This window comes from Prionailurus bengalensis, chromosome E1 (genome assembly GCF_016509475.1).
Source record: "Prionailurus bengalensis isolate Pbe53 chromosome E1, Fcat_Pben_1.1_paternal_pri, whole genome shotgun sequence".
Taxonomy (NCBI): domain Eukaryota; kingdom Metazoa; phylum Chordata; class Mammalia; order Carnivora; family Felidae; genus Prionailurus; species Prionailurus bengalensis.
The window spans coordinates 28,049,017-28,073,444 of NC_057347.1; the positions used below are offsets into that span (position 1 = coordinate 28,049,017).

Genomic DNA, 24,428 nt, shown 5'->3' on the forward strand with positions numbered 1-24,428 from the left:
CTTCATTAGGATCCTCAATACAAGCCAGCTAGTAAAATATGGGATCTACCCAGAGGAGCTCAGTCTATCGGATGGTCAAGACAAATAAAACTGGGTCCAAGGTAGCAGTTTCAGCACAGAAAGGGTCTGAGGTTACTAACACAACCCCTCAGCGGGGACAAGGATATATGATTGCCTCGAGCTCCCGAACCGCTGCAGCCCCCCGAAGTCCTTCACCCCATCGAAGATCAGAAGCTGGGCATCTCCCCTCTTTCCATTCAGCATCAGACTATCCACGTTCTATCTCCCCCCAGTCAGGGCCCAGTGAAACACCCATCCCTCGAGGAAGCGAGGCCCGATCAAAATCAGAATCATACCGCCATCCCTCTATTCATCGAAAGATCCAGCAAACTCAAACATCAGCTTCCCATGCTGTCCAGACGCAACGGAATGTTAGCCCATCCAGAGAGGAATCAGCACGAAGAGGGGGTGAGAGCAAGCCAGGGCGTGACATCAGTAATCGCTACTCATTAACCCCTGATGCCAAATCCTCTCGCCGGTTGAGTTTTGTAGACCAGAAGGATAACTTACAAATCTTGCAAGAAGACCCACCCTCCAAGGTCCAGTACCCACAAGGGGTCAGAGTTCCCCGTAGGACTTTGGTTTACCCAAAGGATGAAGCAGTCCAAACTGAACCCATCCAAAAGGGTTTGACTGCTACTGAGATCAGATCTCCAAGAAGACCCTCTAGCCCAGAACATAGCAGTGGCCGAGTCAGTGCAGACTCTCGGACAGCCCAAAGAAAGATCCCTGGCCAAGAGTGTGAAATGAGTCATCCCAGCCCAATTTACACAGAACCCAAGACTTTGCATAGGAATATGAACTTGGAATCATCCCTCAGACTCTCTATCCTAAAGGATTTGAGTGGTGGACACCGAGTTTCTAGGCGTTCAGATCCTGAGACTATCCCTAAGCAGTCTGTCTACACTGACACCAAGACCTCCCCAAAGAACTTAATATCATCAGAAGTAGAGTCCAACCTGAGGTCCTCAACTAGAGGAGATGGCGAGGTCAGCCGCAGGGTCACCATCTCTTCAGCGGAACAGTTATACTCAGCTCCCCGTGTGACATCTCGAGCAGTGTCTGAGAACCCCCACAAATCTATGTTTGTCACTCCAGAACCCAGCTATAAGCAGCACACCCAAAGACCCTCAGAAAGTGTCTGCATGTCCCCAGGACCTGCACTCAGGTATCCAGAACCCTCCCCAAAGCCCTCGGTCCATGCAGAACTGGAACTGACCCCTCGGCCCTTACCCCCTCGGGCCTTACCTAGGTATGGACCTGACTGTTCATGGTGGGCCTTACTCAATCCTGAAGTTGAAACATCCCAAAGCCGGCCGACAACACCTGATTTTGAGTCTAAGTCCCCTCTTCCCCCAGACCCTTTATTGTCCTTTTTTGAAATGGACTCAAGTCCTTTCTGTGAGGAAATGATGTTCCAGAGAGAGAAGGCAAGTCCATCACCACCACCATCAGCAACACCACCACCACTATCACCACCAAAGGAGTCTCCAAACCAGGCACCATTGAGGGAAATGCCACAAGCCCTCAAGCAGACCTCCAAACAACCCATTCAAAGGTTTAGTGCTTTCTTCTTGGGTATGTGAAGAAGCAGACTGCCCAGGTGCAGCCCCAATTTAGTGAGGTGGGACATTGGGGTGGGTAGGAAAGTCAGTCCCCTTCTTCATTCTGGGCCTCAGAGCTGCTCTCCTGCCAGTGCTCAAGCTAAACCTTGAGCCTGTTGCCCCATTCCTTCCCTGCCAGCTTTTTTGAGCTCCAAGCTAATGACATCAATAACGATGCTTGGGCAGGCATCAGGCATTGATTCTTCCATGCAACGCTGCTTAACCTTTCAATGGAAAGTAATAGAGAGTGGTTTTCAGGGTAGGAAGCGCTTCCCAAGAATGGAGATAAAGAACTGAGTTGGGACTACGGCTGGTTAGGGCTAGTAAAGAAAATAAGGTTCTCAGGTAAATATTCTGACAACAAAGTGGAGAAGGTGAAGCACAGATACGCTAGGACGTAGACTTCCAAGAGGGGAAAGGCATTAACAGTGGCACAGAGGGTGGAGAAAAGGGTGGGGCAGGATTTAATCCTAGACTGCAGGGGCTTCTTGGAGAGGATCAAGGGCTGAGGGCACCTTTGGATGGAGAAATGTAGAGCCTAAAAGGGAAATGTTAAGTAGCGGGGAGAGAGGTATACATCCCACAGTGAAAAAGAGCAACAATTTCTGTTACTTTCAGATGTGTCTGAGGAAATGTATAATCGTGTCATCTGGTGGCTAAAAGGTCTGTGATTTTCCCTCCTGTGGGTCCGTTGTTGGGGTTTGGGAGGCAGGAGGACAGGTGGAAGGATGACCGCTATGTATCTACAGAGCTAGGTCGATTAGCACCACACATACTAAAGGGTTGACTATAATTCCACTATTAGAGTCATTCCTTTGGGACTTGGAACCTTTTTCATTTTCGAGAGCCTCCTTTCAATGGGAAGTAGTCATTTCTGAAATGGAGAACAATTTAAGCCTATGCCTTTCAGTTTAGCTAGTCTTACCTCTCGTGATTTTTAACCCCCTCCTCCCCCCCCCAAAAAAAAAGTCACCAAGACAAACTACCTGTTTCACAGTCTTACTCAGGGTTTACCCCGCCCTAATGTAGGTTGATGGGTCTCCTCTTGGGTCTTGTGTCAGAACTCTCCTCAAGCCCCCTTGCCCAGACTTGGGAGGTATTTATTGGCTGCTTCCCAGGCACAATCTCCAGGGATGTCCAGGCCTCTGTCTTGAGGCCATCAGTGGGTCCTGTAGCCAACTCTAGAATCCTTAAGTATCCCCAGGGCCTCGTGACACCCTCCCCCCCTTTGTACTCTTGACCTCTCTGGTGGAGAGAGAGGGGACCAACCCTCATATAGTGAATATTAGTAACAAAGAGTTCCTGCCTTGAATGTTGTGGCCCAAGATATGCTTTATTCCTGTGAGCATGAGGGAGGCCAGGGCTCTGGATGAGGAAGTCCCTAGGGAGGAGAGAGTCCTGTGAATGCAATCCAGTCCCAACCGCATGAGCTATCAAATTGGCAGCAAAGAGCAGAGAAAGTTGTCCCTGCCCCTCAGAGAGAGCAAAGCTCTATAAAGCTGAGGTTTAGTAGTGTGGACTCTGGAGTTATAGTATTAGGTTTGAGTCCTGTGTCTAGTATTTTTTCACTGTGACCTTGGGTAATTTATTTTATTTTTCCAATTGTTAGTTGCCCCAACTGTCAGTGGGAACAATGGCTACCTCTAGGGTTTATAAGAGGACTAACCAAGCTACTACATGTACAGCACTTAGCATGGTGCCTGGTAACAGTGAGTCCTCAGTATTTACTGCTGTAAATTTACTAGCTGTTGCTATTTGGGCCACTTTCACTAGAAAGGATGTTGGGCCAGGTTATGCCAAAGTCCACTGGAGATCTTTAGTAAAATTCTCTTTTTCCCTTCCCGTTGGTACTCTCTGAATTCCATTTGCCGTCCCTTGGGAATGCCTGACTTCTACTTCTCCATTATGACAGATGAGGAGGTAAGAACACCCCTGGGAAGTTACTTCCAGTCTTCCCATGCTCCCCCTTATCCAAGTCCCTCTCTTAACCTCTCATGGAAGCAGGAATGGAGGGAGACAGACAGAACTCTCCCTATAGTTGGGCAAGTTGTTCATTGCACAAGGGTACCTAGCAGAGAGGGCAAGTGGGAGCTGAAATCTAGCCTGTGTTCTACTTGCCATGCTGTGCACTTGGCGGGGTGGGGGGAGCTGCATCTCCCCAGAAGGAGATTTGCACAAAGGTGATCTAAAAGCTGTCTGGGAAACCATACATTGGATCAGCCCCCACTTGGCTCTCCCCTCTTCAGCCTAGGGCAATCCAGAAAGGGAACACTTTTCTGGGTTACACACTATTTGAGTCCTCAACTTGGAAAGGCACAAGGTAAACTCTGCTCTCAGCAGCCCTGTGTCCTGAATTTGGCAAAGAGTGTCCTGATTTCAGAGTGCATTATTCCTATAACTACTTTAGTTCTTCTTGGCCCATGTTTGATAAGATAGTCTGAGCTCTTCCTGCCTCCATTCTTTCTCTTACCCTATCTCTCCCTTACCTAGAGCCTAGCATGGCTTTTAATGGGTCCCATCCATAGGTTAGCCCAGGATGGACAGTTAATTACAGATAGAAAACAAATAAAGGAGGTGGAGCAGGACAGCCTGAGCTCAGATGATGGAACAGCTGAAGGGGAGGTGCCAAAAATGTGGCTGCCACTCCCTCTGCCATGGCTTCTTATTCAGCCCCATGCCCTGAGCTCAACTGTGGGTGGGAACAACTACATTTAGAGATCACCTCCACGAGAGACAGTAAATCCTTCTCTCCCTCTTTCCTTTTGCTCTTCCTTCCTTCCTCCCTCTCTCCCTTCCTTTCATAAACAACTTCATTCAGATGCCTAGCACTCTGCTAGGCACTACTGGAGAGAGCATTGAAGCCTCAGAGCACACACATTCTTTGGCCATGAGAAACTTACCATCTGGTTGGGGAGATAAGACATGGACAGGAAACATTTAAACAACAATATGAAATAGTTTGTGCTCAAATGTCCAAATAAATGCAACAGACTGAATATGTGCTCTTGGAGGAACTTAGGAGAGAAGGAGTCATTAGGGGATGTGTGTGTGTTGGGGGGGGGGGTCAGGTTACACTCGCCTTCTCAAAGCTAGAGATATCTTAATAGCTAGTCTCTTACCTTTGGGAAGGGGTTAGTGTTTTCCCTCATTCTGGATATGACGGTTTTGACTGAGAAAGTTCTTCCCTTTTCTCCCCCATCCTCACCCCCTTTCTTTGTGCATCTTGTTTTAGTTTAGAGAGTCAAAAAAGCCTTGGCAGCAGAACGGCTCCTTCCCAAAATAGCTCTTATCCTGTCTGGATAATTGCAGCTCTCCAGCCCTCTTTGGCGGCAGAGCTGCTCCCCAGAAGCTGGGGAAAGAAGCTGGGGAGAGACCAGCTGGGCCTGCTGGTCTTCTCTGGCTCTTTGGAAGTGCGGTGTCATGGAGGTGGGCCAGGGACTCCTCACAAACCATGAGAGTGCTAGGCTTTCCCCAGCCTGTCCTCCAGGCTGAATGGCCAACAGACCTTCCCACATTAGAGACGATGGTGCTAGTGTCCAAGGCCTCTAGTTCCTCCGATCTGGGAATGGTTGACTGTAGAGTCTGTTCCAGATTCCATTCCTGGCAGGAATTCTCTGGTGGCCAGCCACAGCTCCTGGCTTGTGAACAGCAGCATGTTTGTTGTTGAACTTCACAGGCCCTTCTGGGTCCATAGTTGAGGATGGAGCCTGATTCAACCATCTCTCTCTCTCTCTCTCTCTCTTAAGTGTCAGTCTCCTCCCAAGTGGCTCCTCAAGGCCCTTTTGTCTAAGGAGCAGGGATTACAGATGCTTCTCATCCTTGGATTGGTAATTTAGGGGCTGGAATCTCCCCAGAGAAGGTTATGCTGGAATGAGGGAATCATTCCTAATGATTTTGTTTTTTTGTATCAAGACTAGCAGAAGCTCAACAGGAAGGTCTTGAGGGTGCCCTATGGTGTCAGCTGGGGCTGTCTTCCCACACGGTCCTGGGGAATTCCTTGGAATAAAGCAGCTCTTGATGGGAGGGGCTTCAATGCTCCGATGGATGGAGCTGCCTTGGCCCCAAGAACCTTGTCCTCAAAGCACCTAACCTACTTGCCCTTGCAAATGACTTCTCAGGCTGTCAGCAGACAAGGTGGTTTACTCCCTTCTATCTCTATCAATTATGCAAGAAACCAACTCTGGAAAACAGGCCAGGAAACAGGGGAGGCCATCTCAGTGATACCTAAGGCAAACTTCAGTGTCTTTAGAGTGACCTGTCATTTGGCCCCTGGGGGATGGTATGGCCAGCCTCCTGTTGGCTTTTGAGTCTCAGGGAAGTTTTGCTCAGACTTCCTCGACAGAGAAAAATCCAGAGTCCAGGAGGAACACAGGGAGTCTCTGCATTCATGGGAATGTTAACAGAATCCCAGGATATGCGCTGTCTGAAAGGAACCTTAGTTAGAACCATCTTTCCCACTCCCCTTATTTTCTCTTGCTTTGTACCAAGGCTTATAGTTGAGAGGAGAGAGAACTGAAAGAATGGAGCAGAGCTGCTAAAAATGGGGCAGGGCACCTCGGGAGGCTTTTCATAGCAGCCTGACCCTTGATACCCAGCTTCTTTTCGTGTCAGATGGCACCTTGTTCATTTTCAGCTACCATGGGCAGCAAAGTCCAGAGCTGGATGGGAGGCTGGTAACCTCTGACCCACATTGCTATTCTGGGGATAGGCTAGGTTGACCCAACTCAGGGTTTGCCTGGGATGTTCCTGGTTTTAGCATCCTGTGTCCTGGGACCCCCACCAGTCCTGGGCAAACTAGGACAAATGGTGACCGTAGGACAGGCTAAAGTGCATTATGCCTCAGCAAGAGCCACTGGAAGCACAGGGCAGGGGGGTGATGTCCTGCCTTCACTGTGAGATCTGAGCAGATTGCTCCCTCTGACTATAAAATGGGGGCAGGAAAATCCTATGCCCCTCTCTTGTGGTCGATGGTAGAACTGAGGCCAGAATCCTTTAGTTTTTTACTCTTCTCAGAATGATCCCACATAGGGAAGAACCTGCCACATTTATTTTGGACTTTCTGGTGTATTTCCAGAAGTTACTTGGTTCCCTGCTTGGAACCCATCTCCAACATTCTATCTTTCTATCAGAGAAGTTTGGTGGTGTTTGAAATGGTGGGGTTTTCAAGTAAGAGGAGAAATAGCAGGCCTGGATAGATTAGGGAGCTTGGCCTCAGAGAGCAAGGAAGCATACTTGGGCGAGGAAGAAAATCTGTAACACAGAAGCCACCCTGACAGCTGCTCAGCCAGAGGAAGGCTATCCTGAGTGACGAAATGACCATGTCCCTTTACCCTCTTCTGCTCAGCTGCCTTTGGCCCAGCTGCCATGAGGGGAGAGGCCAGAGACAGCTGCACCTTGGGGGCCAAGTGCACGCTTGAAGGAAGGGGACAGAATGTGAGGCAGCTCCTGAGAGAAGCTCAGGCTCTGACGCTGAAGGTGGGAGGGCAGGGCCAAAGTCATTTCCTTGGCACACCCACCACAGGCAAAGTCATTTAGCTCCAAGAGTCTCTATGATGGCTGTTTTTGGGAATTCAGCTCAGTAAGTCTGAAACCAAGACTAGTTTTCTAGAGATGGCGTGGGGTTCAGCTGGAGAAGCTGACTCTACAGTTGGTGGCAGCATGGTCATTCCAATGTCACTTTAGTCAAGGGCTCTTTTCCCATTCCTCTACACTATTACACATGCACATTCCTAATTGTTTGTAGAGAAAGCATTTGAAATGGTCACAGTGATAGTTGCTGATTTGGTGTTGATAATTTTCTCATTAGCTGAGATAGTAGCTACCACTCATTTTAGTACCTGCACCATTCTAAGTGTGTTACCTTAGTGAATCTTCACAGCAACCTTATGAAGTGAACTTTTGCTCCCCATTTTGCAGAGCTGGCTCCTCAAGACTGAGAGTATTTTAGGGAGCACCCTGCCCCAGGGATTCATATGTGGTGTAGAAACCCTTCTTCCATAGCCACATCTTCCTGGAAAGTAACTTATCAATATTTCAGCAGCACCTTCAGATATCACAAAATATGAAGGGAAAGGTTTTAGTGAGGGTAACATTTGTGTCTTTGCATGGAAATTACAAGGCTGGGAGATGAAGTATGAGCTGGCAAGCAGCCAGAATGAAGGGCAAGTTATGGATGGGTCAGTGAGGCCCAGAGCCTCAAGGCTTGTCTGTGCTCCAAAATCAGAGTGGAAAACTAATCAATGAATCCTTTCAGTCAATTCATATTGATCAGACACCTCCTGGGGGCAGAGTCCTGGGCATCCAGGAGGACATTATATCACATGTTCACTGAATTGAAGTGAGTAGAGGTCATACTCGCTGTCCTTGAGGGGCTTATGGTTAGTTTGGAAGAGAAAAGTCTATAGATGGGTCACCTGAAAGAGTGTGGACATCAAAGAACAAAACAAAGTCCAGTGAAATGAGTTAGCAAAGCTTCTAGCATGGAGGCACTTGGAGGGTAAAGTCCAGGTACACACAGGTTTCAACTCCAGGTAATGAAGACCTTTGATAACACACTGCCCAAAGATTGAAGGGCAGTAGAGTCAGTTTTTAGTCGTGGGAAACTTTTAAGAAGATGGGATGTAGGGTGGGGGCTCTTGAAGGGGGTCACACACCAATGCATATGTAAGTCTCTTCCATCTCTCAGCTCCTGTGCCCTGCCCTACTGCAGAGAAGGTGTTGGAAAGGCCTCTGGCAGGCCTCTGGCACTCTACTGGCTCCAGAACTGCCTCTTACCACAGCTAGACAACAGGTGCCAGGAAACAGTGCCCCCTGACATTACCACCCACATTTCATGCCTGATCCAGGATCATGAGACACTGGGGAACATTAGGGGTGGGAGTGAGGTTGAGGGTATTTTGGTTTCTTGCCTTTGCACAGAACTTTCTGGACAGGCTGGCTAAGGTTTCCTTGAAAGACACAACCCGGTAATAGTTCTTTGCCCCTACCAGAGCTCTCTGACTATATCATCAGTGGCTCATCACCTCTGGGGGAAGGGAGATACAATTAGTTCTTGTGCCACTTAAGAAAACTCTGCTACTGAGAGGCAAAAGTGGCCTTTGCTAGTCATGCAGATCCGAAATCCTGATTTCCTGTGATAATCACTCTTTATTCTTGGCTTTTGAACCTGGACCTTGACTTTGCCCAAGTACAGCATCCTTATTTAGTTTGGTGCCACACAACCTTCACCCATGGGTAGGCAGGAAAGATCCAATGGAGGGGGCCAGGAGTTTTTCCACATAGACCATGCTAGCCTGACCTAAGCAGAGGGACCTCCTGATAGCAGACTGGAGGTGTGTGCTGATCTGAGTTCCCAGAAGAGTCATCCCTTGTGCCAAACAAAGTGTTCATTCCCCAGACCCTTGGCTTGAAATCCCCACTCCAGCAGTGCATGGGAAATTGTACTCTAGTCAAGGATATCATTTTCTGGTGGGATGTTGAATTTCAAGGAAGAGTCAGACTCTAAGGACTGAGGGGTACCTGAGGCAAGGTTGGCCAGTCCACATGCTAACTGGAGATGGGGAGGAGCACTCAATGGTCAGTGACTCATACAAGGGCAGCTATATTTTGGCCCTGCTTCTGACCAGGTGTCAGACGCTACCTGCACCATCACAGAACACAAGAGCTGGAGTTGGGGGGAGTCCAGTTCTCTCTCAGTGGCGGAAAAAGAGGCCCATGAAGGAGAAGGGATATTCAGGCGGTGAGCTAATTGCAAAGCTGGTATGGGGTCCTAAGCCAAGGCCAAGTTCTCTCAGAAACTCACAGTGCTTCAGAGTTAGTATGCGAGATTTATGTAGATGGAATGGCTCAAAGTCTGTCTTTAGCTTTTACTTCACCCAACATGCCTCATGTTGGGCAGCTGATGTAGTGATTACAAAGACACTGGTGAGCATCAAGACCCTAAGAGTCTTGGTGTAGAGATGAGTTCCACAGTCCCAGGCCTCTCTTTGGGGCTCACTTCCCTCAAAACAAGCTGGCACCAACATGCCTCAGGACACACAGGGCTTGCTGGGGGCCAGGGCAGCTGGTGCCAGAGCAGAGTTGGGATTCCAGCCACAGCTGAGGATGAGCTAGCTGGGCTGCCTTCTGAGACATGTCTGTGTCCACACTTGGACTACAACCAGGACTGGGGGGAGGAGGGAAGTACACTTGCGGAAAACAAGGGTTTGTTTGTGATGGGGCCTGTCTTCCTTGACATAGGTTTTCTCCCCTCGGCCCAGCACTCCCAGCCCAGGCCATGCAGAATGCCAGTGGAAGCACTCAAGAAGCAGTCTTATGAGTGCATACGTGAGTGTTAGTGGCCTATAGCTAGTTCCCAACAGTGGGGCTTTGTGTAGTGAGTTTGATGTTTAGGTCTGACTGCAGCAGCTGCTGCTACTTCTGTAGCCTTCCAATAGCCATTGGTTTCTCTCTAAAGAAACTCTTTCATGTCTTTGTTTTCCTGAGTACAGCTTCAGATCTCTTCATCTACCCCAGGCCTTTTCCAGGAAACTCTCTATACATTGAGAGGCTCCCTCTTATCTGAGCCAAGCTGCTGGCGATATCCTAGTTTAATCCCCTCATTTTCTGGTGTGGGAACTGAAGTCCAGAGAGGTAAAGTGAGTCGCCCAAGGTCACCCAGCTAGGAAGGTTCCTCCTCAACTTGCTAGCCCGTGAATGCCCCTGATTTCTTTAAGCAATGGCACTCCTTCCGTCCTTCAGTCCACCAGTGCCAAATATCTAATAATGTCTCCAATAGCCATCCCATGTTTTCTGAACGTGTTCTCATCTGTATACCTAGGCCCCCCTCCGTCCCTCTGCTAAGTTCTAACTTGATCCCAACCATGACCACTGGTCACAGATCAGACTGAAATAGAGTAGGCAGGCTTCTGGGTGTTCTACCAATAGAGAGGGCCATGTCTGTGGACCTGTTTTATTCAAAGTGTATTCAGGCAAATCAGCATGCCCTGGAGGAGAATTTGTGGGAGTCAGGAAGAGGCATACTTCTGGAAACTTTCACAGAAGCCTGACCAGCTCAGCCCTGTATTAGCTCGGAAAATCCTCACCAACCCCCACCCTCTAAGCATCTACTTCTTCCTTGCTGCTGCTGACCCTTCTGAGCCTCTAATGCTTCTAAAGCTGCTGAGGCATCTGTCCCCACAGCATCTCACCTGCTTGCCCAGCATAGACTGGCTCACACCTGGGCTGCCACTTCCCACTTCCCTCAGCCCCAGACAAGACTCTACTGCCCCATAAAGGCCACTCAGCCTCTTCCCTTCCACCTTTCCAGCAGATGATCCCTGGATAATTTATGCAGCAAATCCTCTTTAATCTTTAATCTAGGGTCCTGCAGGAAGGGAACATTTTGTCTCTTCTTCATAGCTTGGGTAAAGGTAGAGAAAGTCTGACATTCTACCTTAGGAGGTGTAGAGGGGGTAGGGGCAATCAGTTAACTTGGACATCAGTTGGGTTCATTTCCTGAAAACCTTCGGTAACTAATGGAGTCTCTCCCGACTCGTGGGGCAAACCCCTCTCCTTCGAAAAACCTCTCCTGGGGATGCTAGGTTGGCCTTTCCCTTTTCTTGGGGGATTTGCTCAAGCCCCCACGGTGATGCGCTGCCTGAAGAGGCTACTCTTAGGGGCTGAGTAAGGAAGAGCCAGGTGAGCAGTGCTGCGCTGTCCTGAGCGCCTCTGCTCATCCGGGGGGGTCACGGGCTGCAAGGCCCGCCTCTCCCCTCAGCCAGCCGACCGCGGCCGCCTTCAGCTTTGCAGGCGTCCGCGCCTCAGAGGGCAGGCCCCGCCCCAGGGCCGACTCGCCCCGCCCCCGGCCGGTCCGCACTCTGGGCGGCGGGCGGGGGCCGGCGGTCCCTCGAGGTCGGCTCGCAGCTCCGGCCGCGGGTCGCTCGGACGCTGTCCCTGCGGAGCTGGCCCGGCCCGGGCTGCAGCCATGGTAAGGCGCGCGGGCGCGGGGCAGGGCCGGGGCGCGCAGGGCCCGCTGCTCCCAGCGGCTCCGCGGGGACCAGCGGCGCAGCAGCCCCGGCTGTGCCGGGCGGGAGGCGCTGTCTCTGGCTGGTGGTGGTGGACGGCGTTGCGTCGCCGCTTCCAAGTTTCTCGCTCTGATCCGAGCAACGGCGGAGCGGCCCCCGAGGGCTGGGGTGCTGTCCGCGTTTTGGGACCGGGGAGTGGGTCGGTGCTGACGGGAGGTGGGGGGGCCCGCCGGCAGAGACGCGCGTGTTAGGCTGGGGAAGGCGCGTCAGCCGACACGCGGAGGTGAGGGTCCCCCGCCCTTTCCTGAGTCAGCTGTTACCTGGATGACCCCTCCTCACCCACCTACCCTGGGCTCAGGGGCAGCACCAACTTCCTTGGGAAGACACACAGAGGAGGCCTACAAACACTGCCTGCCTCCCGGAGAGGGATGGTGAGACGCTTGGGCCCTCCTTCCCGCAGCCTGGCAAAGGGCATCTCCTGGCTCTTCCCACAGCGCCCTCTGCCCAGGGACCCCTGAGAGAGGGAAGCCTAGCCTACCATCCTACCCTTGGGATCATCTATACATCACTGCCTCTGAGACAGGACCCATGGGGAAGCTTCCTCCTGCTGCATCCTACACTACCCCAAACCAGGTCCCTCTGCAGTGGTGGGGGTGGGGGAACTCATTCCTGCCACCCGCCTGTACTGGAAGGAGAGATACTAACCCCAGTCAGCCTCCTGGATACCCCCAGGTAGGAAGTTTTGATGTCTGACTGTAAGGGTGCCAGCTCTTCTGCCATCCTTGCCAGAGCCTGCCACAAACACATTATGCTGGGTGTCAATGCCTCCAGGCCCCATGCCAGCCTCTCCTCCCAGGTTGGAGGCCCCCCAACATTTGCCCACTGCATTAGGAGGCACAGGCTGTTTACAATAGGAGGAGATCCATGACCAGCCTGTGGGGCAGGATGTTGGCTGTGGGCAGCCTCCAGAAGGGAACTCCCTGGGCCCCATGGAATCAGAAGCTTCCAGGTCTGGAAAGGCCAACCTTTTGGGCTTTTGTCTTTCAAGCTGTGTCCAGGCTGAGGCCCAAGCTTTGGCTAGGAAGTCTTGGTGACTCTGTGACCTTCCCCAGAGGGGGTTCCTGGGAGAGGCCAAGTGGTACTGGTCTTTATCCCTGCCCCACTTCCCTCCACATGGGTACCGTCACACTGATTGTTCCAGTGATAGAAGCCTGGGGAGAACTGACTGTCCCCATTGCCAAGCCCAGCAGGGACCAAAAGGGGCTTTTCTGCCACACACTAAGTTCAGTTCAGCTGAGGTCTTGGTGCTTTCAACTTGGCTGAAGCCACCCTCTAATTAAAAGACATCCCCACCATCACCACAGTCCTCAGCTTTAGGCCTCTTAGGCCGAATTCTTAGGCTGACTGATTTATGTCAAGCCAGACTTCTCTATAAGAGGTCTCTCTGTGAAAGGAGATCAGTGTCCCAGCCACTATGGAGGTCAGTGGGTACAGTGGGGAGAGCTCCCCAGCCTCCCCTGGAAACCTCCCCAGGGGGTTTTAGTTTGCATGGGAAAAGAATGATAGGCCAACATTAATAACAGTCCTGTGACTTGAGATGTACACTCTCTCTCCTCAGCTTCAAAACAGCTTGAGTTATCTCTCCCCAGCCTTCCTGGGAGGCAAGGAAGGGCCATTCACAACTGGACATTAGAGGCCTGAAATTAAGACAATATTCAAAATCACAAAGGTTTCTGGACAAACCAGAAACACTGGCCTCCTGATTCCCAGTCAGGTGCTCCATCTGCACCCTTCCAGCCAAGCCCTTCAGTTTGTCTCCCACCTAATTGGCAACTCTGAAGCCTCTGGCATGCCAGCCTCCCTTTGGTCTCTCAGAGAACGAGTGCTAGCAGCTCTTCCATTGACTCTCTAGAAGCAGTGGGGTGATGGAAGTGATATGGGTCCCCATGAGTCAGAGGTCAGGTATCCTAGGGTGGGAGGAGTCCTTTTGTGGCTGGGACTCTGCAGGGAAATCTAGGGGCAGATGTCTGAAGAGACTGGGGTTCTCTGCTGGAAAACACAAAGGGATGCTTAGGAAGAAAAGCAGGGCTGTTCTCATGAGAACATATTTCTAGGGGATTATAGGACATCCCACCCTACTTCAGCACTGCTTAAAGTTAAGGTGAAAGAGTTTGGAGTCCTTTGACAGTGGAGTCTCCTGGGTGGCTGTCCCCATGTACTGATGGGCCAGGTCACCTTGGGGACAGCTCATGACCCTCTGGCAGGCCTCGGTGCCCTTGGGGGTTAACAGGCCAGGTGGATCAAGAGCCTGTGCTGCAGACAGACTCCGGAGGCTGGTGCTGTGCCCACCGGGGTAGGCAGCGGGCAGGCGTCATGAGACAGCCAATCAGAGTTGGAGGGGACTGCAGAGAGACAGAGTGATCCTGCTGCAGCCGAGCTGTCCTTGGAGGGTGGGAGCCAAGGGAAAGGGAGGAGGATGGGGTGGGGAACGACATTCCACAAGCTGTTTTGGCCCCTGACAGAGACAGGGAGGGGGGAGAGGGGGCCAAAGAGAAAGGGAAAGGAGCAAGCCAGGAAGCTGGATTACAAGAACATTGAGACCAGGTTGTTTCCGTGTGTGAGCAACTTTTCCTGGGGAATAAAATTAGACCTAGAGCTTGCCGACAGGGTATCTGAAGTGTGGGAGGGACATGGACCATTCGCTGGGATGGCAAGGTAGTTCTGTCCCTGAGGACAGGACTGAAGCTGGGGTAAGGTGCTACCCTGGGAGCTGGGGGTGGGGAAGGACAGGCAGCAGGTGAGGAGGAGCCTAGTGCCTGACGCCTTGTCTAGGGCCTCTGTGGGCCGCTTCCTGCTGACAAGTAGCCAGGACTGGCAGGGAGAATGATGCTGGGTTCCTGGTGACTTTTGGAAGACTGGATGGTAGGGGTCCCAATCAGGGCCTTCCTTTCTCTTTTAACTGCTGCCCCTCTGCTCAGTGCTCCTGGGGAAACCAGGTGGAACACAGTCTTCTTTCTTCCACCCTGACCAACTGCTGGGTCACTGTGGGGTCATGCAGAGAGGCGGAATTTCCTGGAATTCCCCAGACTCTAGCTGCCAGAAAACAGGACCTGTGGGACCCCACCCTCCTCAGTCCCATCTCTTCTCTGTTGCATATAATTAATTGTCCAAGCCGGGACACTTTTGAGAGTGAAAAGGGGCACAATTAATCATTATGCTGCAACAACAAACAAACTGAGATGTACAGTTGCTCCATGGGATCCCATAAATACTTTTGCTGAGAAGAGCCTGTTAGGTCAGGCTTGCTTCAGGACACCCTCTTTTGGTCACTAAGCCCCCACATGCTGGTTCCAGTTTCAGTCTAAAGGGCCTCTTTCCACCCCTCTGTCCAGGCAAGCCTTGGAGATGATGGCTATAAGCAGGTGTGGGGACTTGAGAGGTGACAGCCTAGAAGTAGTTCTTAGGGGACTTTCCCTGTAGCCTCTAAATCACTTCCCTCTAGCATAAACCTGGCAATGTGTATGTCTGCCTCCTTCAATTCTTCCCTTTGTAAAAAGGGGACCTGCAGAAGACTGTGGCCATCTTCTCTCCCTCCACCCTGGCCGGGTCTCCACAGTGGTCCGGGATAGCCCCCACTGGCTTGGCCAATCCCCAGGGAGTGAGTCAGCCTCTGAAGCCAGCCCTTGTCCATTGTCTGGAGGTGGCATGTGGGTATTGTGAGGCAGAGCTGAGCCCAGCACTGCCAGGCACTCCACAAAGGGGACTGGCCCCCAAAGGAGAGAGGAAGTTTTAGGGTCTAGAGTTGGTGGCAGGAGTGGGGGGAAGTGGCCTCTCTTCCAGGTTGGGAGATGGGGTGGAACAGGTCTCTACACAGAGCCAGTCATTGTTTGTCCACCCCACTGTGGTTCACCATTGGGGCAAGATCCCTTCCTGCGTGGCTGGCTGAATCTTACTCCAGGCAGAGGGGGCAAAAGACAACTGATGGGTGCTGTCTCCTATGTGTCCCTCACAGGTAGGGGCTGTCAGCAGCCTAGTGTCCTCCCATCCTCCCTCACTGGGTCCCTTCCAGCTCCCTTCTACCCTGCACTCAGCATCCACTGGCGGGTTTGCCCTAGTCTCCTGGGGCCTACCCTCAGGCTCTGGTGTGGCACAGTGTCTGGAATAAGGGACAGAGGTGTCAGATCAACTGTACTGAGCTCCGGGCAGTGAGCCCTGGAGAGTGAGCACCCCCAGTAGAGTCTGCATCTCCCTCCCAGAGCTCACTGACCTGCAGTGACAGGAGGCACAGGGCCCTCTGCTGGCTCTTGATTTACCTGGGGCTGGCAGGTCCCTTCTCCCCTCCCTACTTCCCTCCTGCCCCTGTCCCATTCTGACTGACTCTCTGCACTGTCCTTGGATCCTGAGCCCGCATCCTCATCTCAGTTCTAATGCCTCTGTTGCTCCCCCTTATTCAGTCTGACTTCCTGGCCTTTAGGGCATTCACTGGTCTCTGGCTTGGTCAGACCCCCCAGGAAGGGCAGGGCAGCAGGCACCCTGTCAAGAGGGAACATCAGGACTGGAGCTTCTCTGATCCCAAGAACAGTTGCTGCCTGCAACAACTGGGGGCTGCCTAGGGCTGCTCCAGGACTCCAGGGTCTTTCCTGGCATCTCGGCTGGGGAGGCACATGAGCAGGTGAGGGAGGAATGGTGAGCACTTCCTCTGGCTTGGCTGCTAGTGCAGTTTCTTTTCCCTTCTAACCACAATCACTTTCCTCTCTCTCCCTCTCACCTTCTCTGGACTTCCTCCTCCATTCTTCCCTTCATGCCACCTACCCACTCCCCCCCATCCTCCCACCACCTCCCCTCCAACCCCCAGATCAAGCGCTTCCTGGAGGCCACGGATGACACAGAACTGAACAAGTTCGTGAAGGATTTCCCAGGAAGCGAGAGCTGCCACCAACCAGAGGCCAAGACCTGGGTGTCCAGGCCCCAAGTTCTGGAGCCAAAGCCCCAGGCCCCGGACCTCTACCAGGATGACCTGGAGTTCAAAGGCCCCTCGTGGCCCCAGCCCTCTGACAGCCAGCAGTACTTCTCTGCCTCAGCCCCTCTCAGCCCCTCAGCCCGACCCCGCAGTCCATGGGGCAAGCTTGATCCCTATGACTCCTCTGAGGTAGAGCCTCCAGCCCTGTCTTTGCCTTTCAGTGGGCTGGTGCTGGAAGACCCAGGGAGGGAGCAGAGAGATCCCGAGTGTCTGTGCGTGTATGTGCATGTGTGTGTATAGGTGTGCACATATGCATGCATGCATGTTGAGCTGGGGCCTCTCCTGTCTAGTGTCAGCACCAGTTCTGCGGTGTTGGCCCCCAGGTGCATTGGAAACTGACTATCAGCAGGGGCAGGAGCCCTGCTGGTGGCCCCAGATGGGGCCTCAAGGGAGTTTGACACCATTCCTCTAGGGCTGGGGCAAAGACCTAGGAGGGAGGGAGAAGGTGTTGGGTCCTGGGACCCCTCCTGCCTCTCACTCTGACACACTCTGCCTTCCTGTCCATTAGGATGACAAGGAGTATGTGGGCTTTGCGACCCTCCCCAATCAAGTTCACCGAAAGTCTGTGAAGAAAGGCTTTGACTTTACCCTCATGGTGGCAGGTAGAGCTGGGGAAGGGCTGGGCTAGGCAGGGGGTGTTTCAGGTGGGGCTGGTATGTATTTGGGGAGGAGGTATAGGTAAGGAAGGAAGAAGCAGCCAGCAGCCATGCAGTTTTGCAAAGTAGCCAGGAGCCATGGGTGGCCAAAACTGTGTATGTGTGTGTTGGGGGGAGGGGGGTTGCAATGGTACAAAGAACACCTGACCAACAGTTTTCTAGTATTTGCCTTGTTCTGTGTGACCTTGGGCAACCTCTTATCCTCACTGAGCCTCATTCAAATAAGAAGGCTAGACAAGCTGTTTTCTCTGCTTCCTTCTGGCTCTAAAACGCTATGGTTCAGTTGGTCTCTTCCCAATTTGATGAAAAAGCAGCTCTCTACACACCTTGTTCTGGTGGGGTTGCCTTTTGGCTATAGATCTTATCTTCTGTCCTCTCTCGCCTGTCAGGAGAGTCTGGACTGGGGAAATCCACTCTTGTCAATAGCCTCTTCCTCACTGATCTGTACCGGGACCGGAAACTCCTCGGTGCTGAAGGTAAGGCAAGGAGAGGGGCATGGAGACTGGCATGCAGACTTGACTTGGGAAATCAAACTCATGCCACAGCCTGGGGGCTGGGGCCTTCCCCAGCATGCAGGAAACCATGGCTTCCTAGAGGGCCTTGATGGCATCTCTCCATAGGCCTATCTAGCCTGGCAGCCCACCAGCCAGCTCCCTAAAGACTTGGGTGCTGAAGCCAGGCAGGGACCAGAATCCTGCTCTCTGAGTGAGTCTCTGACCCCCAAAGGATTCCAGGAATCCAAGAAAAGAGCCGGGAGCAGAGAAGAGGCTGGGCCAGAGCCAACAGCCACCGGCATTTCCTGTGTTGGGAAATGTGCTCCTTGCTGGTTCCCAGAGAACAGGCCCCCAGGCGGCCTGGGGTGGGAAGGGGGGCAGTGTGGATGAGGCATTCTGGGCAGCAAAGCTGATTGGGGTGGGCGGTTTGTCCTGACTGGGCAGGTCCTTGCCCTTGCCCTGGTCTCAGTTTCCCTTTCCTGCAGAGCGGATCATGCAAACCGTGGAGATCACTAAACATGCAGTGGACATAGAAGAGAAGGGTGTGAGGCTACGGCTCACCATTGTGGACACACCGGGTTTTGGGGATGCAGTCAACAACACAGAGTGGTATGTCTGACCACGCACAGCCCCAGCTGCCCCCTTCCCATTACACACACACATACATCCACGGATGCACACATAAGCACAGACATAGCCACAATTGTCAGGAGTTTATGGCCTTTGAGCATGCCACCACCCTTTAAGGGCAGCTGAAGTGAGAGGAAAAGAGTGGGAATAGAAGATCTTTTTTTGTTTATTTTTTCCTATTTATTTATTTATTTATTTATTTATTTTTAATTTACATCCAACTTAGTTAGCATATAGTGCAATAATGATTTCTGGAGTAGATTCCAGTGATTCATCCCCTATGTATAACACCCAGTGCTCATCCCAACAAGTGTCTTCCTTAATGCCCCTTGCCCATTTAACCCATCCCCCCACCCACAACCCCTCTAGCAATCCTCAGTTTGTTCTCTGTATTTAAGAGTCTCTTATGTTTTGACCCCCTCCTTGTTTTTATATTATTTTTGCTTCCCTTCCTTTATGTTCGTCTGTTTTGTATCTTAAATTCCACATACGAGTGAAGTCATATGATATTTGTCTTTCTCTGACTAATTTCACTTAGCATAATACTTAGCATCTTGCAAATGGCAAGATTTCATTCTTTTTGATTGCTGAATAATACTCCATTGTGTGTGTGTGTGTGTGTGTGTGTGTGTGTGTGTGTGTGTGTGTGTGTCACATCTTCTTTATCTGGGAATAGATGATCTTTAATGAACTTTCTGACTCTGACCTAATGTACTTTCTGTAATGGGGGTGAAGACACAAGATAAGAAAGAAGAGCCTCAAAAAAAGCAAACACATGTGGAAACATGTAGCACAGGGCCAGACATCTAGATCTAGTAGGGGCTCAATAAACACCACCTCCCCTCCTTCCTTTTCTTTCACCAGCAACATTTTAGGTGCCACAAACAAGTTTATTAAAGGGATGAGAGTGCACTGAGGGAGTGGTGAGGAGGAGAAAGAGGAGGCAAAGGGTAAAAAAATAGGTTGAACTTTGTTTAAATTCCAGGCGTCCTCTAGGCTACCTTCCAGAAGAAGAGGTGGCTTTGCCACATACCCCATCATCCTTGGCTTTATTTTTTCAGAAACTGGAGGGATGCTTAGATAATGGTCAGACCTAAGTGAGTAGATGAGAAGGAGGATGAATGATAAAGACAGGAGAAAAGGTGGTGCCCTTGATGAAGAAGTTAGGCAGGCAGTGTTAAGATGGCTAGCCCAAGAGTTCAGATTTTGGGTCAGCATATAGTAACTGCGTGGTCTTCAGCAAATGACTGCATTCCTGTTTCTTCAGTTGAAACATACTGGCCCTTACCATCTTATCCAGTTGATCTGAAAATCACCCAGAATGATGCATGTGAATGTGTATTAGCAACTAAAGTAGGGTGTCCAGGTGGCTCAGTCAGTTAAGTGTCCAACTCTTGGTTTCAGCTCAGGTCATGATCTCACGGTTCATGAGATGGAGCCCTGTGTTGGTCTCTGGGCTGACAGTGTTGAGCCTGCTCAGGATTCTCTCTCTCCCTTTCTCTCTCTCTGCTCCTTCCCTGCTCACGTGCATGCTCTCTCTCTCTCTCAAAACTAATAAACATAAAAAAACCCCTAAAGTAAAGGTTTGTTTACATTATACCTATTATAATTGCAGCACCAGTACAAAATGTAAATGCAGGGCCCCTTGGTTAGAATGATTAAGAATTTCAAGACAGCCACAGCAGAGAAGTAAACCAAGCATAGGCCCTTCTGAGATCAGGACCTGGTGTTGATTGCACAGTTTGCATTCCCAGAAAGCTGACCCTAGGTAATTGCTTCACAGACTCATCAGACTCTTACAGACCTTTCTGTGCTCTGAGTCCTCAGCACATGCTTTATCATTAAAACATGTGATTTTCAGCTCAGCACACTGGTTCGTCTTCAGCTTCAGTGTCTTAGTCTTGAGGGGAGGGCCATTTTTTCTTATATTCTTGCCACAGCACTGTGCTGGCACATGGTACATGGTCTCCTGATGTAAATATTCCTGATGGATCAAGGTGGCCTCCGTGTCATCATCACCCTTTTTACTCTCGGTATATGCCTCAGTACACTGGGCTTGCCATGACACTGTACCCAAACCAGCACCTGGTTCGTACTGTAGCAAGTATCACCCTCTCCTTCAATCAACCTACGTACCTTTCCTTTCCTTCCACAAGAATAATCATTTCATTTGCTTGGCACTTCACAGTATACAGTGCACCTCCACATATACTTTAGTCAACAAGTAGGAGTTTATTGAGCATATACTAGGTGTCCAATCAGTGCTGGGCATTTTAAGGGATACAGAACAAGTATGAATCATCCTTGTCACTGAGAGGCTTATGGTCTAGTGGCAGCGGGGATGGGAAGGGTTGGCAGCAGTTCTCTAACATATGTGTCAATCAACTTCAGTTAGTAAATAGGTCAGACAGTGTAGTGGCAGACACAGAGACAAGTCAGAAGGCCAAGTGTGTATATGTATACGTATATATTTACAGTGTGGTGGAGAGAAGGGGAGAATAGTGTACATAGATGTACACTGGAAGGAGCCTTCATGGAAGGGTGGGTTTAGAGTAGAAACACATAAATAAAGATTCTGAGGCTGGACTGTGAACCTGACTGAGGGCTGTCCTGGCTTCCAATTGGTGTTCACCTGCAGGCACCTTATTCTTATTGGTTTGTTTGGTCACCTAGGCTTTTTTCCTCTCATCAAACTAGCATTTATTGAACTTTGCCTGTGTGCTTAGTCTGATTTTCTATTGGGACATGTCAGATGCACCCCTGTCCCACCCAGGGACCTCCCTGAAGATGTAGTAAAGCAAGCCAGGGGATAACAGAGTCTTGAAAACACTGCTCAGGACGTGGGCTACTCTGTAGTCCCAAAGCTCACGAGGCAGCCCCCACTCCCACAGTTTCTCTGCTTGTCTGTCCCTGCTCCAGCTGGAAGCCTGTGGCAGAATACATCGATCAGCAGTTTGAGCAGTATTTCCGAGATGAGAGTGGCCTGAACCGCAAGAACATTCAAGACAACAGGGTGCACTGCTGCCTGTACTTCATCTCACCCTTCGGCCACGGGTATGGTCTGAGCCTGAGGCTCCCAACACTACCAGGTGCTGCCAAGGGAACAGGCTGGGAGCACCAGGGCAGGGCTGCCACTAGCAGGTGGTCACAGATTCCTATCTCCCAGGCTCCGGCCATTGGATGTTGAATTCATGAAGGCCCTGCATCAGCGGGTCAACATCGTGCCTATCTTGGCTAAGGCGGACACACTGACCCCTGCTGAAGTGGAGCGCAAGAAACGCAAAGTGAGGGAAGCCGGTGGGGGGAGGGTAGCAACTGGGCTTCTGGAAAGGATGGGGTCCCCAGAACTGTGGGTCCTCATGTGTTTGCCAGATCCGAGAGGAGATTGAGCACTTTGGAATCAAGGTCTATCAGTTCCCAGACTGTGACTCTGATGAGGATGAAGACTTCAAATTACAGGACCAAGCCCTAAAGGTGGGGCTACGCGAGGGCATCCCTTTCCATCTTGTTTCTTCTGGGCAGAAGAGGGAAGTGGAATTCTATATAAAGGGTGGGAGAGCACGCTGCTTTTCTAGAGTGAAGCAGAAAAGATAAAGATATAGGTGAAAAAGAACAGGTGAGAACAGGGAGTATTGACCAGGCACCCTTAACTTCTTCCAGGAAAGTATCCCATTTGCTGTAATTGGCAGCAACACTGTGGTAGAGGCCAGAGGGCGGCGAGTTCGGGGCCGTCTCTACCCCTGGGGCATTGTGGAAGGTAAAGCATTGAGCTGGTGACCTGGGTATCTCCTTGCCCTCAGTGGCTCTCCCAATGCTCCTGGTTGACCCCTAGCCTTGCTGTGCAGTGGAAAATCCAGGACACTGCGACTTTGTGAAGCTGAGGACAATGCTGGTGCGTACTCACATGCAGGACCTGAAGGATGTGACACGGGAGACACATTATGAGAACTACCGGGCACAGTGCATCCAGAGCATGACCCGCCTGGTGGTGAAAGAGAGGAATCGCAAGTATGACCAGAAGCCAGGACAGAGCTGGCAAGGGTGGGGATCCCAAGCACAGCCTTGAGTGAGACCAAGCCCTTCCTTTGTTCTTCTACAGACCCTGGGCTCAGTCCAAGCAGGTGCTGGGGTCCCCCTAGCCTTACCAACCCTCCTTTCCCCTTCCCCTCAGCAAACTGACTCGAGAGAGTGGTACCGACTTCCCCATCCCTGCTGTCCCACCAGGGACAGATCCAGAAACTGAGAGGCTGATCCGAGAGAAAGATGAGGAGGTGAGAGCAGTGTGGGGTGGTAGGGGTTGACAGCCTGGGGGCAGTCCCTGCTTAACTATAAACCTCAGTATTTCTATCTGGGTTTAATGGTCCATTAAACCACCTGGACTTGTGGTTTAATGGTTCTACCCAGGGTCTCCATCACACCTCTGGGCTTCCATGGCCCTGGCTCAAGGGATTAGAGCTTGGGGGCACTTTGTTAACACTATAGGACTCTCTAAAAGGCCCCATTTTGATGGGTGTGCCTGTTCCAGCTGCGGCGGATGCAGGAGATGCTGCACAAAATCCAAAGACAGATGAAGGAGACCCATTAGCTGGCTTTCAATCCTGGATATTTAAATCTCCTCTTCATCCTGCCCAGGCCGGCCCGTCCCAGCACCAGCTCTGCTCAGGCCCCTGCAGCTACTGCCACTTCGCCTTACATCCCTGCTGCCTCCCCAGAGACTCAGAGGAAATAAAGTTTAACAAATCTATGGCTGCCATATGGTGTCACTGTCTGTATTTTTACCAGCCCCTGGAGACCAAGAAGATCCTAGGACCCACTTTTGAAAGGGTGCTGAAGGAGGGTGCTGGTTTCTGGCTTTTAGTAGGGAAAACTTTCCTTTCCTATGACAGGTTTCAGTCCCTGCCTAGAATCGAATCTGGCCTCTCCATCACACTGACCACAGCTCTATTATCTAGGGCCTGATCCCCTCTTCATCTTTCCCACATACAGTAGTTTCAGTTCTATAGAAGATTTGGATCTGAAATCTGCTCTTGGGAAAACATGGTATTACCTGCATGCAGCCTCCTGACTTCCTTTTTTCCCTGATTTGGGGAAAGGGATATACAGAATTAAACTCTGCACTCTAGGAAGCCTGTGATAGAACACTGAACAAATACGGAAACCCTTGTGATCTTCAAAACTGTAGTAAGTGCTAGGAGTAAAGTACAATCGTTGTCCTGGAAGAGTTCAGTAGTCATTTAACAAATATTAAGCATCTGCTAGGTTGCAGACACTGTTCTAGATCCCGGAGTTAAAGCGAACACGGGTAAGGTTCCTGTTTTGCTGGAATTTACCAGCTGCGGTAAAAGTTCCAATGTTCTATAAACAAAGACACGTGAAGACAGTTTTGTCCCCAGGGGCTAGTATTAAAGCATTCAGGCCAACTCCCAAAGTGAAGCTACCGGTCGAGAGTCTGAATCAACGGTTCTCCATTTAGGCTGGGTTGGTGGTGTCGCACGGCCACGGCGACCTCCAGCGGCCACCTTCAGCCATGCTGCCTGCTCTGGTTCCCCGGGGCCGGGGAGGGAGAAAGGGAGGAGCGAAGAGCTGGGTGAGTCCTGTTCCTACTCCTTACAGACCAGGAGGTCGCAGCTAGCTAGTGGCAACCTGAGATCCAGATTTCATCTCTCACAAGTGAGAGATCTTTACTCAGGACTGACGGCACCATGCAGGTCCCGAAGGACGGCAGGGTCGATTCACCGATGCAAAGTGAGGGTTGGAGGAACCCGTCAAGATGCAGAAGAGAGGAAACCCTTTCGCCTCCAGTCGAAGAAGACCGAGGCAGAGCCTCGAGTCTAGGCCTGCCTCCTCCCTTAGCCCGCGGGGTCTTTTCTCCCTTTCTGGGTTTGGGACGCGATGACCGCAGCGAAACCAAAACTGAAATGGATAAACTGAGGTGCCACCGGGGATCTATTTGAGAACTA

The 24,428-nt window shown here is 51.2% G+C and overlaps 1 protein-coding gene across 8 annotated transcripts; it reads left to right on the forward strand.

Moving 5' to 3' along the window:
• On the forward strand, positions 1-23,442 carry SEPTIN4 (septin 4). Of its 8 annotated transcripts, none has more exons than XM_043583930.1 (14): positions 1-1,638; positions 2,283-2,327; positions 3,577-3,584; positions 16,524-16,817; positions 17,197-17,290; positions 17,734-17,820; positions 18,324-18,447; positions 21,388-21,522; positions 21,635-21,752; positions 21,841-21,942; positions 22,129-22,225; positions 22,314-22,509; positions 22,640-22,739; positions 22,951-23,442. In XM_043583930.1, exons 1-14 carry the CDS (start codon positions 39-41, stop codon positions 23,425-23,427), a joined length of 3,477 nt encoding a protein of 1,158 aa, XP_043439865.1. In that variant the 5' UTR covers positions 1-38; the 3' UTR covers positions 23,428-23,442. The 8 variants fall into 8 exon arrangements, with proteins under 8 accessions (XP_043439865.1, XP_043439868.1, XP_043439866.1 ...); XM_043583933.1 differs by having other exon boundaries at positions 2-1,638; positions 23,101-23,442; XM_043583931.1 differs by having other exon boundaries at positions 13-1,638; positions 22,314-22,476.
• Positions 23,443-24,428: the final 986 nt, after the last annotated feature.

Excerpts from the sequence above, each read along its gene's own strand:
- SEPTIN4 (XM_043583930.1), top strand. The coding sequence starts at position 39 with ATGGGATCTACCCAGAGGAGCTCAGTCTATCGGATGGTCAAGACAAAT. Across the intron at positions 17,291-17,733 it reads CTTTACCCTCATGGTGGCAG|GAGAGTCTGGACTGGGGAAA; the intron begins GTAGAGCTGGGG and ends CTCGCCTGTCAG. Across the intron at positions 22,226-22,313 it reads CCCCTGGGGCATTGTGGAAG|TGGAAAATCCAGGACACTGC; the intron begins GTAAAGCATTGA and ends CTTGCTGTGCAG.